General features: G+C 47.6%; 1 protein-coding gene across 1 annotated transcript in view; it reads left to right on the top strand.

The window, feature by feature from the left end:
• AK9 (adenylate kinase 9) overlaps window positions 1–13,707 on the top strand; it is a 244,988-nt gene that overhangs the window by 174,720 nt on the left and 56,561 nt on the right. Inside the window, exons 29-30 of the mRNA XM_075064564.1 lie at window positions 7,434–7,653; window positions 12,701–12,763. Coding sequence (XP_074920665.1) covers window positions 7,434–7,653; window positions 12,701–12,763 — 283 coding nt within the window. The remainder of the gene's footprint in view (window positions 1–7,433; window positions 7,654–12,700; window positions 12,764–13,707) is intronic.

Raw genomic sequence — 13,707 nt, 5'->3', positions numbered from 1 at the left:
CTCTCATGAAACCTCCATTTGAGCCCTTAGCTATCTCCTTTCTTCTCCATCTGTCCATGAAGGTAGCTGTCTTAGTTGCAATAACATCAGCAAGGAGAGTAGGTGAAATAAGTGCCCTAGTGGCCCATCCTCCCTGCACAATCTTCTCCAAAGACAAAGTCACTTTGAGACCACATCCTAAATTTGTCCCTAAGGTGGCATCCACCTTCCACCTTAACCAACCTATATACTTACCTACTTTCTATCCCAAACCTCACAAGAATCCACATGAGGCAACCCTGCACACTCTCAACATCAGACGAGCAATTGCCTTTTATTTAGACAGGACTAACCCATTTTGCAAATCTCCATGACTCTTTGTCTCCACCGCCAAAAGATCGAAAGGTACGGCTATCTCTAGGCAATGTCTGTCCAAGTGGATCTCTGACTGCATCAGATCCTCTTACCGTATTCAAAATATTCAACCACCTGAAGGCATTAGAACTCATTCCACTCGAGCTATGTCGACATCCGTTGCATTCCTTCATTACGTACCCATTTCTGTCATCTGTAAAGCAGCTACATGGTCATCTGAACACACGTTTGCCAAACACTATGCTATCACACAAGATACCATGGCAGACACCATAGTAGGCCATACAATACTATCTACAGTACTCACTGCCGCATCTCCAAAGTCCCACCAACCATAATGGGTACTGCTACACATTCACCTAGAGTTGAGCACCCAGAGGGACAGCAGTGGAAGAAGAGAATGTTACTCACCTTGCAGTAACTGAGGTTCTTTCAGATGTGTGTCCCTGCGGGTGCTCCACTCCCTACTCTCCTCCCCTCTACTTTGGCGTACTAGTATAATTCTCCATGGTAGAGAAGGAACTGAGGAGGGTGCGGGATGCATGCACTCAGGAAGATTCCAATGAGACGGGAGATACCAACTGAGTGCGTGTGTCCCGACCAGGCACTGCTATTGAAAATCTGATCAACGACGCCGGGATGCACCATCACCTAGAGTAGAGCACCCACAGGGACACACGTCTCAAAGAACCTCAGTTACTGCAAGGTGAGTAACTTTCTCGTGTGTATCCAAAGCAACACCTGGGCTTATCTTCCTGTGGTGTGGCTTTGCTGCGGTTCATCCCTTAGCAGGGCTGTGGGGTATCCCACCGCCTCACTCTGGTTCGCCAGCCATTGGCTCTGCGGTCAGGGAGAATAACACACACTCAGTTAACGGCTCAGGCCCTTGGAGCGGGGGCTGAGTCAACAGTCAAATGGTGGCCCAGGCCCTAGGTCAGGGCAGGGCAGCCAGCAAACAGTCAGAGACTCAGGCCTCTAAGCAGGGACTGAGTCTATAGTTCAAATAGTAGCCCAGGCCCTAGGTCAGGGTGGGGCAACAAGCAAACAGTCAGAGACTCAGGCCCTTAGGCAGGGGCTGAGTCAGCACTTAAATAGCAGCCCCAGCCCTAGGTCAGGGTGAGACAGTGGGCAAACGGTCAGGGACTCAGGCCTTTCAGCAGGAGCTGAGTCAATAGTCAGTTAGCAGCCCAGGCCCTAGGTCAGGGCGGGGCGGCAAGCAACCCGTCAGAGACTCAGGCCTTTAAGCAGGGACTGAGTCAGCAGTTCAATAGCAGCCCAGGCCCTAGGTCAGGGTGGGGCAACAAGCAAATAGTCAGTTAGCAAGAGGTCCTAGCCTCTCCAGGCCAGGGAAAAGGGGGAGTCTGCCACCCAAGGAGTGGGTGACAGGGGGGACACAGGCCCTCCCACTCCACTGTGTCCCAGTCCGGGGCCCTAGTAGCGGCAGAAACTCGCTGCTGTCAGTGGGGATCCTGGCCGCAACACACTGACATAGGCTCTGGCAGAGTTGCAGCCAGACTGGGGTTGGCTGCCCCCAGGCTACTTCCACACTCCCCCTCGTAAGGTACCTGAGACGTGGTAGCATCGCCGGCGGTCTCGAACACCATCGGTTCCTCTGGGTAAGTAGCGGACGGTAGGCTCAGCTGCTCCTCGGGGTAGCTGGCAACAGGCAGACCTGGCTCCTCCTCGGGGTAGCTGGAGAGGGGAAGGCTTGACCAGTCCTCGGGGTAGTTGGAGAGGGGCAGGCTTGGCCAGTCCTCAGGGTAGCTGGAGTGGGGTAGGCTCGGCCAGTCCTCCTCGGGGTAGGCTCGGCCGGCCCAATGCAACCTCAGGCTGCCGCAGCTTTCTGCTGTCTCCCCCAAGGGAGCTCGGCCACAGACATCTGGTCTCTGCAGCAGCTGGTTCTCAACTGAGCTCTGCAGATGAGCTTTTATACTTCCGGGTCTGTGCTGTGACCTCTGAGGGGCAATTGCAGGACCCAATGGCTCCACCCACATTGGTGTCAAGGGAGGTCCGTCTCTCAGCGGGGCTGTGGGGTATCCCACCGCCTCGCTACACCCCCCCCCCCAAGGCTGGCTCCCTTCCATCGGGGCCAGACCTATCCAGCTCTCCCAGGCGGAACAAGAAGTCCGCGTTGGCGTGGTCCTTAATGGCCCTATGGCGTACGGTAAAAGCATAGGGTTGTAGTGCCAGGTACCACCGCGTTAGCCGCATATTATTATTTCTCATTCGGGCCAACCAGCGAAGCGCGGCATGGTCGGTGACTAGTATGAAGGGGGCTCCCAGGATGTAACAATGCAGGGCATCACAGGCCCATTTTACTGCCAATGCCTCCTTCTCGATTACCGCGTAGTGCCATTCTCGCGGAAACAATTTCCGACTGAGATATGTAACTGGGTGTTCCTCCCCATCCACCTCCTAAGACAGGACCGCCCCTAATCTTACCTCCGAGGCGTCTGTTTGGAGGATGAACCTGCAGGTAAAGTCGGGGCTGCACAGGACGGGTTCGCAGCAGAGATAGTCTTTGAGGGCCCGGAAGGCAGGGTCACACTCCGGGGTTCACTCCACCCATCTGGGACTGGTTTTGGTAAAGAGTCCTGTTAAAGGGGCTGAGATGGATGCGAAGTCGGGGATGAATCTCCAGTAGTAGCCTGCAAGTCCGAGGAATTGGCGGACGTGACACTTCGTAATGGGGGGTGGGCATGCCGCTAGGGCTTGAACCTTTCCCACAGGCAGTCTCACTTATCTCCTTCCAACAGTGTACCCTAGGTAGGTGGTCTCCTGGCACCCGATACGGCATTTCTTCGGATTGGCAGTTAATCCTGCGGCTCGTAGGGACCTCAGGACAGCCGCTACCCACTCCAGGTGGTTCTCCCAACGTTCACTATAAATGACGACATCGTCCAGGTACGCGGCCGCGTACCGTTGATGAGGACGAAGGAGGCAATCCATGAGCCGCTGGAACATTACGGGGGCACCATGGAGACCGAAGGGCATCCGGGTGAACTGGCAGAGGCCCATGGCCGTGGCAAATGCGGTCTTCTCTTGTGAAGTGGGGTCGAGGGGAATCTGTCAGTACCCTTTGCTTAGATCAAGGGTTGTGAGGAAGCGGGCTCTGCCTAGACGGTCCAGCAGCTCATCTACCCGAGGCATCGGGTACGCGTCAAACTTCGAAATGGAATTGACACGGTGAAAATCGATGCAAAAGCGCTGGGTGCCATCCAGTTTGGGAACCAGGACTCCTAGGCTGCGTCACTCACTTTGCGATGGTTCAATAACGCCCAGCTCTAGCATCGCCTGGACTTCTTCTTCGATGACCTGCCGCATCCGATAGGGTAAGGGCCTCATTGACTCTCGGATTACCACCCCTGGCTCCGTCAGGAGGTTGATACGATACCGCTGGGTTTGCTTCCGGCGGTCTGGCTGGTTAATCTCATAGGTGACCGGCCTGACCTTCCGAATCACCTCATATGGCCCCTGCCACCGGACGAATAGTTTTGACTCGCTGGAGGGCAAGAGAAGCAGAACTCAGTCGCCGGGTTGGAACTCGCGAACTCGGGCCCCCTGGTTATATGTGTGGGCCTGGGCTTCCTGCACCACCTTCAAATTCTCTCAAGCGAGACTTCCGGCTTGGGTGAGACGCCCTAGAAGCTGGAGGACGTACTGCAGAAGGCCCTGAGTCGGTGAGGGGGTCTGTTCCCAGGTCTCCCTCATAAGGTTGAGGAGCCCTCACGGACGACAGCCATACAATACCTCGAAGGGGGAGAATTTGGTGGAGGCTTGGGGTACTTCCCGGACAGCCAGGAGCAACGGTGGGATCAACTGGTCCCATCGGCACAGGTCTTCAGGGGAGAACTTGCGCAGCATGTCTTTCAGGGTGTGGTTGAACCGCTCCACCAGGCCATCGGTTTGCGGGTGGTACATGGAGGTGAATAGCTGCTTAATCCCGAGGAGTTTGCACACCTGCCGCAGCAACCGGGAGGTAAAATTGGTACCCTGGTTGGTGAGGATCTCCCAGGGCAGGCCCACGCGGGCAAAGACCTTGACAAGTTCATCCGCAATGGTCCTGGCGGTGATGCTCCGGAGCGGGACAGCTTCGGGGAAGCGGGTAGCGTAGTCCACAATGACGAGGATGTATATAAATCCGGCCCAGCTTCTCACGAGGGGTCCCACCAAATCCATCGCCACCCGCTCAAATGGTATCCCCACAATGGGCATGGGGATTAGGGGGGCCGTGGCCGTCTCTGGGGGAGCAGCTAGCTGACACTCCGGACAGGAGCTACAATAGTTCTGCACCTCCTGGTGCACCCCAGGCCAGAAAAACTGGGACAGAATTCGGGCGAGGATCTTCTCCTGACCCAAGTGTCCACCCGCTGGGATGTCATGGGTGAGCCTTATCACCGCTCATCGGTGGCACCGAGGCACCAGCAGTTGGGTCTGGACCTCCCCGGTGCGGGAATCTTGATCCACCCGATAGAGGCGGTCACGTCGCAGCTCGAAATGGGGCCAGCTCTTGGCCCGATCCGGATCAATTAGAGCGCCGTCTACCACCGCCAGCTGTTCATAGGCCTGGCCCAGGGTGGGGTCCTCCCTCTGGTCCTGGCAAAAGTCTGTATCGATCTTGGGGTTGTCAGTGGGTGTTAGCAGGGGGGTCTTCCGCTGCACCTTCCTGGCTCCTATGCCCCGCCTCTTCAGCCTCCTCTGTGGGGTCCTCGTGGCAGTCTCCTTCCAATGCGGGGGTGACCTCGGGGCATTCCTGGGCATGTGACCTCAGGACGCCCAGAAACTGGCCAGTCACGCCCCAAGATCACGGGGTAGGCGAGTCGCGGGACCAGGCCTACTACCATGGTTCATGTGACTCCATCCACGGTAGGTGGGACTCAGGCACTGGCGTAAGGTCGAACGTCACCATGTATGCATTGCACCTGGATGGTTCCCAGCCAAGGGTCTTCCAGGAAGCGTTAGCCTTTGGCGGACTAGAGTCTGACCACAGCTGGAGTCAACCAGGGCCCGCGTCTGGCAGTCCCCAACAACTACGGGCATGGTGACTTTGGCCACCTGCAGGGGTCGGGCCTGGTTTTCTCTGGCGCAAACGTGCCCAAAGCTCCAGTCCCTCTCAGTGGAGTCCTGTTGGTAGTGCAGGAGAAACAGGGCCCAATTTCGGGTCGTCTGGGCTGGGCCGAACCTCTGTGCTGTGACCTCTGAGGGGCGGGCGCAGGACCCAGTGGCTCCATCCACGGTGTCAGGGGAGGTCCATCCCTCAGCAGGGCTGTGGGATATCCCACCGCTTCGCTACACTTCCCTATCTAGGATCTGCCTACAGTGCTGCAACGTCTTGTGACCCATCTGTTCAAATTGATGGAATCTAATTCCTTGCATTTTCTTTCCATAAACATGTCTCCCGATTGAAGTCATGTTGGCAAGAAAAGTCTCTGAAATCTCCATTCATGTGCGACATGAAATGACCTCTCGAGGCTTCTTACAGCCCTACATTTATATGATTCTATCACTTGCTCCACCATCCACAAGGACAAAATTGTTCTCCATGCTCCAGAATCCTTCACAGTCAGTATTAAATATTTTGTCCCATTCCTCAGGAGAAAATAATTCTTCTTTCATTTTGCCGAAAACCTCAACATCATATAGAGAAATCATGACACATGCCTAATGTAAGACGAACTGTTAAAAGATAATGTTGGAGAATCTATCAATTCAGAAAAACACGGGGTCAGACCCTGGCCCATTCTGTAGCCCCTTTCCACCACTCTGCCAGCACAAAGGGGTTTTACATCTGCCTTAAATGTGAAGCTGAGTTTTCTGCCAGTATGGGGCAATCCTTGGCTGATACGGTGTGCTGTGCTGCCCCCGCCAAACACGCTGGGCACAAAAACGTATTTGTGCATAGATAAGTAATCTTAGAAAATATCAAAGCCCACTCAATACTTTCCACAGAGGTATCCTAGGCAGAAAGAGTGCTAGCTTCCACAAAGGAAGTCTGTAAAGCCTTGTCATCCATCAACTTTTTTTCAAAAAAGATTGACATCTTTCCTTTGTAAAATCATACTTCAAGGGGACAGACTCCAAATGAGGTCCAGAAACAATTTTAACACTACTAATTTGAGGAAATTCCTACTGTGCTATTTATCTTTCCTTCCTACTTTTGTCCAAATGTCTGACTGGTTAAAAGATTAAGTTTTCTTTCCGAGTCTGACCTTTCCTGCCATGTGCGTCACTTAAGATAAGTGCTTTGTCTATATCAAGGCTCATGTATATGAAATATTACTCTTATATTCAATCTAATAATAAGTACAGAAACACAAAATTCAGCTTTGCAAGTACTTATCGAGTATGAAGATATAAGGAGCATGACCAGGACCTGGAGTTCCATAGACAAGTCTGAACTGACCCCAGTATTTGCAGGGAGAGAGGTTTAGCTCATGCAGAGAGGTGTAGTCCATGTCATGGACTGTGGGAGAAGTCATTCCCTGAAAGGAAATCATCAGCTAACAAACTTCACATGACAGACTATACCAAAACAATGATTTGTACTCCCACTTATGACTCTTCAGCAGTGGCTAACAAACACTATTTTCAGAGCCACACTAGAAAAATTGAAGATGCAGGCACACAAAGCTCTTTTAGGCACAATGCTGTCTAGGCTGAAATTACTCTTAAACAAAATGGGCATTTGATTTCTGTGCCAGGCAAAATACAGAGGAAAAGACAATTTTTGCTAAGCAGAATAAATAACTAAAATAAAAAGTGAAAAATTGCTTCTAGTTTTCTAAGGGCTGTCTACTCACTAGGGAACTTTTTAGTGTGTGCCAGCAAGATTAGTTTGTAACTCGGTGCACATTTGAATTCATACCCCTCTGATGCATATTGCTGCACCATATAGATCAGCCAGAAGAGGGAACTGCAAGAATATGAAAGGGAATAATGATGACTTTTTAAAATTACTATTAAAAAATCCTTTTAATGAAATGTGTTTTTTTTTTCTTTTTGCCATTCACTCACTGAATTTTCTGTGTCGTAAAAGATTACTGTAGAAGTACATCATCTTTGTCTTTGTTTCCAATCAGATCCACAGGATTTATACTGGATGGTTTCCCTCGTACATTTGAGGAGGCCCAGTACTTATCAGAGCGAGGACTCTGTCCTGATGTTGCAGTTTTTATCCAAGTGGAAGAAAGTGACATTTGTGATCGTCTTCTTCCTCCACGTTTGAAAAAATGGAAGGATAGACAAAATAAAAAAATGGAAAATAAGAAGAAGCTGAAAGACATGAAAGAAAAAATAAAGGTAGGTTTTATTCTTTCAGTAACAAACACATTTTAGATTAGAGTTACAGGGAGGCTGACGCCCTTGGAATGAAGGATGCCTCAATTGCCTGTGCCACCTCAGATGGTCAGTTAATACAGCAGGACAGCACCTGGCACTATAAAGTATGATGGAGAATCATAGAGGATAGAGGTCCTTGAAGAAAGGCTGAACATCAGAGCGGTTTGCTGGCTGACCTCCACAAACTGGAGAGCCAGAGCTGAGGGGTAGAGAGGGCTGAAGGCAGGGGAGCAGTGAAGGAGTTTACCTCCGTGCTGGAGAACTGGAGCCAGAGGGCTGGGGGAGAGAAGGGGATACTCCCCAGGTAAGGACTAAGTCCCAAAAGAGAGTTGGTGGTGGTTGGGGCTCCACTGTGAAGAACAGGGAAATACTACAGCTGGAAGGGATGGAGTGGCTGTCCTGGCAGAAGGACGTGAGGGGACTGAAGAAGAACCCAGGTGTGGTGGAAAACCCCAGCGTGTGGTATGTCCTATGTTGACAGACTGTCTGTCATGCGATTTTAACAACTATGCACTGGGAGTGGCAGACAGACTTTGTTTTTGGACTTTTAGTATGATTATTCGCAGTATGTTATTTTAATAAACTGGCCCCTAGGAGGCAAGAGAACCCGTTGTGGGGTTCTCAGGGACCTGAGAGGGGAAAAGGGATGTTAACCCCTGTTAGGGTGCCCACCCACAACAGGACATATGAGGATGAAGGTTAATCATTCATAGTTAGATTATACCATTTAGGCAGATCTCTGCATTGGGGGATGAAGCAGACCTTCACGGTGCTATGGGGAGCACCAGGAGGCAAGTAGAACAATTCTGAAATGGTCAGCTTATACCATCCCCCTCTCAGGCCTTAGTACAGGGGTCTATCCAGAGCAAAGGGACATGGCTGGGGTTTTCCTTTGCCCTGGAGATCCTCGCCTGCTAGAAGTAAAAGTTCTGCTCCAGCAGTTGTCAAAAGTTAGAGCTCTGCTCTAAAAATCTCATCTTTGAGGTTTAGAGATGCAGTATTGTCAACCTCAAGAGGTCAAAAATCAGGAGGTTGGCCCCCAAAATCATGAGATTTTAAAAAACATCAAATCATGTTATTCTGTTCTGTCTTTTGACTTTTTTATTCTTATCTGCCAATGAGTGTGTGTGAAAATGTCATTGTCAGTGTGATAATTTCAGCTTGAATGCATACAAAAATGTATGCCTTTCCCAGGCACACGGATGGAGACTTCGCTTTGGCTCTAATCACCAGAAATAAAGAGAATGGCAATCCATGCCCTATTACTGTCCAGACTCCTTCCCTTCTTAGATTATAAACTTTGATAAAAGAAGGGCTGAATGTTAAACAGTTTGAGAACCTGGACCTATTTAGTGCATCATGATTCACACTAGCACATAGAACTTATATTACTTTTCAGGGTTGATAAATTATAGATGTACATAGACCTTAAGGCGAGAAGGGACCATTGTGATCATCTAGTCTGACCTCCTGCACATTGCTGGCCTGTAATAGACCCATAATCTCTGGCTGAGATACTGAAGTCCTCAAATCATGATTTAAAGACTTTGAATTACAGAGAATCCACCATTTACACTTCGGAGGCTGTTCCAGAACTTCACTACTTTGATGGTTAGAAACCTTTGTCCAAATTCAAGCCTAAACTTGTTGATGGCCAGCATATATCCATTTGTTCTTGTGCTAACGTTGGCCCTTAACTTAAATAACTCTTCTCCCTCCCTGATATTTATTCCTCTGATGTATTTTTAAAGAACAATCATATTTCCCCCCACAGCCTTCATTTGGTTAGGCCAAACAACCCCACCTCTTTAAGTCTTCTTTTGTAAGATAGGTTCTGCATTCCTCTGATCATCCTAGTAGCCCTTCTCTGCACCTGTTCCAATTTGCATTCATCTTTTTTAAATATGGGAAACCAGAACTGCACGCAATATTCCAGATGAGGTCTCACCAGTGCCTTGTATAGTTGTAAAAGCAGCAAAGAGTCCTGTGGCACCTTATAGACTAACAGACGTATTGGAGCATGAGCTTCCGTGAGTGAATAGTCACTTTGTCGGATTCATGCTCCAATACGTCTGTTAGTCTATAAGGTGTGTGGCAAATTGCCGGTACTGTTCTGCTGGGTCTCGTGCTTTCTCTTCTCTGGGGTAGGTTCAGGGCGCTATTGCTTGCCTCTGAACCAGTTCTTATTCATTCCCCTAGTGTCCTTGGAGGAGGGGAGTGGAGAGGGAGGGACCTGGGCCCGCCCTACTCCGGTCCCAACCCAGGGGCCCTGGGGTTGTGGTGACCACTTGAACTAGCGGTTTCTTCCCCTGGGTTACTTCCTCTTCATAACCGTCAGCTTGTGAAGGGCTCTGCCTCTCTTCTATAAAGCCTGGGTGCCTTACCTAGGTTTCTGTTGGTCCCAATCACCGCAGCATCTCTCCACCTTCTATTTCTCTGGACAACTCTTCTTTCTGCATCTGCACTCTGCTCCAATCCAACTTTCTCCTCAACTCCACACCTGTCTGACTGAGCAGGTTATATTCCATGACTTGGAGTCCAGGTGCTCTAAGTGAAGTCAGTGCTCTAAGTGATTCGGTGCTCTAATCTGGCACAAAGCTGTTGTTATCTAAAGCAAACTTCTCCCTTGGCAGGAATAAGGCCCCTGGCTAAACAACTTTATCTTTGCTCTTCTGGCATTGCTGTATTTCAGGTTGCCACAAGACTCTCTGCTGCTTTTACAGATCCAGACTAACACGGCTACCCCTCTGATACTTGTATAATTGTAATAACACTTCCTTATTCCTGCTGGAAATACCTTGCCTGATGCATCCTACAATTGCATTAGCCTTTTTCATGGCTCCCTCACACTGATAGCTCATAGTCACTCTGTGATCCATCAATACACTCAAGTGTTTCATCTCTTCTGTCTCTTCCAACTGATATGTCCCCAGCTGCTGGCATAATTCTTCTTATTACTCCCTAAGTGTGTGACCTTGCACTTTGCACGATAAAATTTCATGACATTTCTAATACTAGATGTAACGGGGCGTGGCTCCTCTACCACCTTTGTCCTTGCAGAAACTACATGGACTCCAATAGTTGTGCCTTCACTATACCTTTTTATTTTAAGTTCCCTCCACCATTTCCACCACAGACCTATGCAACAGTCTGTTTACAGCACCACCTGCGCTTTTTGGCCCTCCCCTCAGAACCTGAGGGGAACAGAGGTCTCCCTCCCCTGAGGCATCCATGTAACTGGGCTAACCCAGCCCTAGTCCCCTCTCCTGCCCTTGACATTCTCTTCCTACTCCTTTATCAGCATTGGGTTGATAGGCTAATTGGTTCCTTATCCTATCCATCCATCCATCCAGTGAGGAGGGCGAGGAGAAAGCAGCATAACTGAAATGCCGAATAGAGAGAAGCAGAATCTAGAGGGTAGCGAAGGAGGAGACTGGAACTAAGAGCCAGTGGGGGGAACTGGAACATGGAGAGACAGGGTTGGAGGAAGGGCTTATAGAGATGAGGAGCCTAGGAAGAGCCAAGAAGGGAAACTATGATGAGGATGGCCTGGAGAGGGCAGGCCCATCAAGGACTCAGGATTCAGGAGATGGGCAGAGAAAGAAGGATCTCAAACCACTAGAGCACACTCACCTCATAACCTACAATAGAACCTGGAATTCCTTAGTTCTCTGTTGTCAGCAAATAAGCTTTGAATCCTGCTGACAAAATGTGTGTCTCATCGTCATTAGTTACTCTGTTAGTTCAAGTGGCACATGTCTGTGTTGTGGATCAAAAGATTCTAACCTTGTTAATGAACTATGTGGGAGTCATTATGTTTTGCATGATGGAATATTTTTTCAGGTTTTTTTTTTAAATGTAGGAAATTAAATACACAAAACTTCATTAAAAGAATTATAAAGTTGCAAAGTCAAGCACTTAAAAGTTAGGAATTAAGATTGACCATTTTTAATTACATGATCACGTACTATTTTTCTCCATTCAGTGCACCATTAAGACTGGATGGTGTTCAGAGAATTAATCAGGGTTAAATAGTTAATGAGGCTGTTGTCTGTATAACACTTGCTTCACTTGTTGCAGAAGTTAGAAGGTGCTTAGCAAGTGAGGCAGGAGACTGCAGGAAGAGGAAATATGGTCTTGTAGTTTAGACAGTGGAATACTACCCTGCAGCTTCCTCCTCCTCCTTAATGCTGCCTGGATCTAGCTGGGGGGCATTGAGTGAAACAAAAAAAATTGTGTCTCTGCTCTCCCTTTAGGTGTCCAGCACCACAATGGCATACAACAGGTGGTAGTCACAATAGCAGGTTAGTTCTCTGCTGCCCTGGATGGCATGCCCATCAGACAGAATCTTTGCAGAATGTAGCAGCCAAAACCTTAAAAGTTGCTAGTGAGCATGTATAGACTGAGCAATAAAAGGCACATCAGACACTTAGCTGTCCCCTTTCAGGTTCTTACTTCAAAGCATGGAAGCAGTAGAGCATCTCAACATGAAGGTTGTAAGAACTTTTTCAGCGTGGGTGGAACATCTTTTTTCCCTAATCTCATTCTCATTCTGCATTAGCAATATCTGCCTCATTCTGCATTTTTTATAGCTGACCCATTTTTTTAACACTTTCCCAAAAAATGCAGAATGAGGCAGAGATCCAACACAGAAAATTGCAGCCTGAATTGTTACACTTCTTCAAAGTTATAAGCAACTGAAAACAGGGTCTTAAAATGGGAAATGTTGAGCAAATTTAACTTTACATGATACTACCAGCTCCATTCTTAATAATTACAGAGGAATAAATCTTGAAGTTCATACTCATTTTTAGACATGTTGATTCAATGAGAGTTTTGGACTGAGTAAGAATAACCTATGGAATTCAGGGTTTGGTCCCAAATTAATAAGATTTTGGTTCTTATTAGTATGTCACAAAAGGTGAGATCCACTTTAAGATCCTTGAATAAGAGGCGTTACAGAAATTCAAAGTATTGTTATTTTATTGAGTCTTTTTTTCTCTAATAGGAAGAGAAGATTGCCAAAAGAAGGGCAGAACTTTTAGCAGAGCAAGCCAAAAAGAAAGAGGAGGTAAGAATAATATAATAGAAAGAAATTTAAAAATGGAAATATTTGATTTGGTCTGTGTTAGGAATATCTAAAATGTCTATGATTATAATATCTAAGTGTTATTTAGAGTAACAATGCAGTAGCAGTACTAAAACTGAAGTTGTCAGAAACCTCTCTTTTTCCATTATAATTTAATCAGCTATTTAAGGCATTTTACTATTGATTGGGAACAAAGCTACATATTGGAGACTGTCCACAGAATATTTATAACTGTGTTTTAAATTACTTGTAAACATGAACTCCTATTCAGCAAGGTAGTTAAGCACATGCCTATCTTTGAGCACGATAGTCCCGCTACGTTCAGGTGAGGCACATTTTAAGTGTCTTGTTGAATTGAGGCCATGGTTACTCTGAAACATGAAGTTATCATACTCAACACAGTTACAAAATGTACTAGAGCTATATTCAAACTCTTTGCCTCCTCCTGGGTATTCTCAGGAATGGTATCAGCTAACAAACTTGTTTGTAACAAAACCCTGTCAAACTGCAATACCAAAGCATGCTAGCTACAGTGCATTAGAAAACAGTAATTAAAACACATTTCTGTTATGTCAGCAGAACTGCATTCTACAACTGCATTCAAGCCGTGATAGGGTGCTTTTCTGTGTTTCTTTCCAAATATTAATCTAAAAGTTACTTACTTAGATTTTTTAATTAAGACTTCCATTTTCAAAAAAATAAATTGGAGTTTTAGTTGTTCAGTACGTCATTGTTTATAAAGCTCATTATTAAAGGCATATATGATATTCTTCAGAAGTTTGTTTTTTTTCAACATTCCCAACTGTGCTCCCAGATTCAGTGAACTTCTTCCCACTACCAAAATCAACTAGTTACAATGATAAACAATGATAAGTGGCAAGGAGATGTAGAAGGGTGTAAAATACTTAGGTTTTTAGTTTTTAATA

Source organism: Chelonoidis abingdonii, chromosome 3, assembly GCF_003597395.2.
Source record: "Chelonoidis abingdonii isolate Lonesome George chromosome 3, CheloAbing_2.0, whole genome shotgun sequence".
Classification (NCBI taxonomy): Eukaryota; Metazoa; Chordata; order Testudines; family Testudinidae; genus Chelonoidis; species Chelonoidis abingdonii.
Note: the sequence above shows the minus strand (reverse complement) of the source record. Positions and strands in the feature narration are given on the sequence as shown.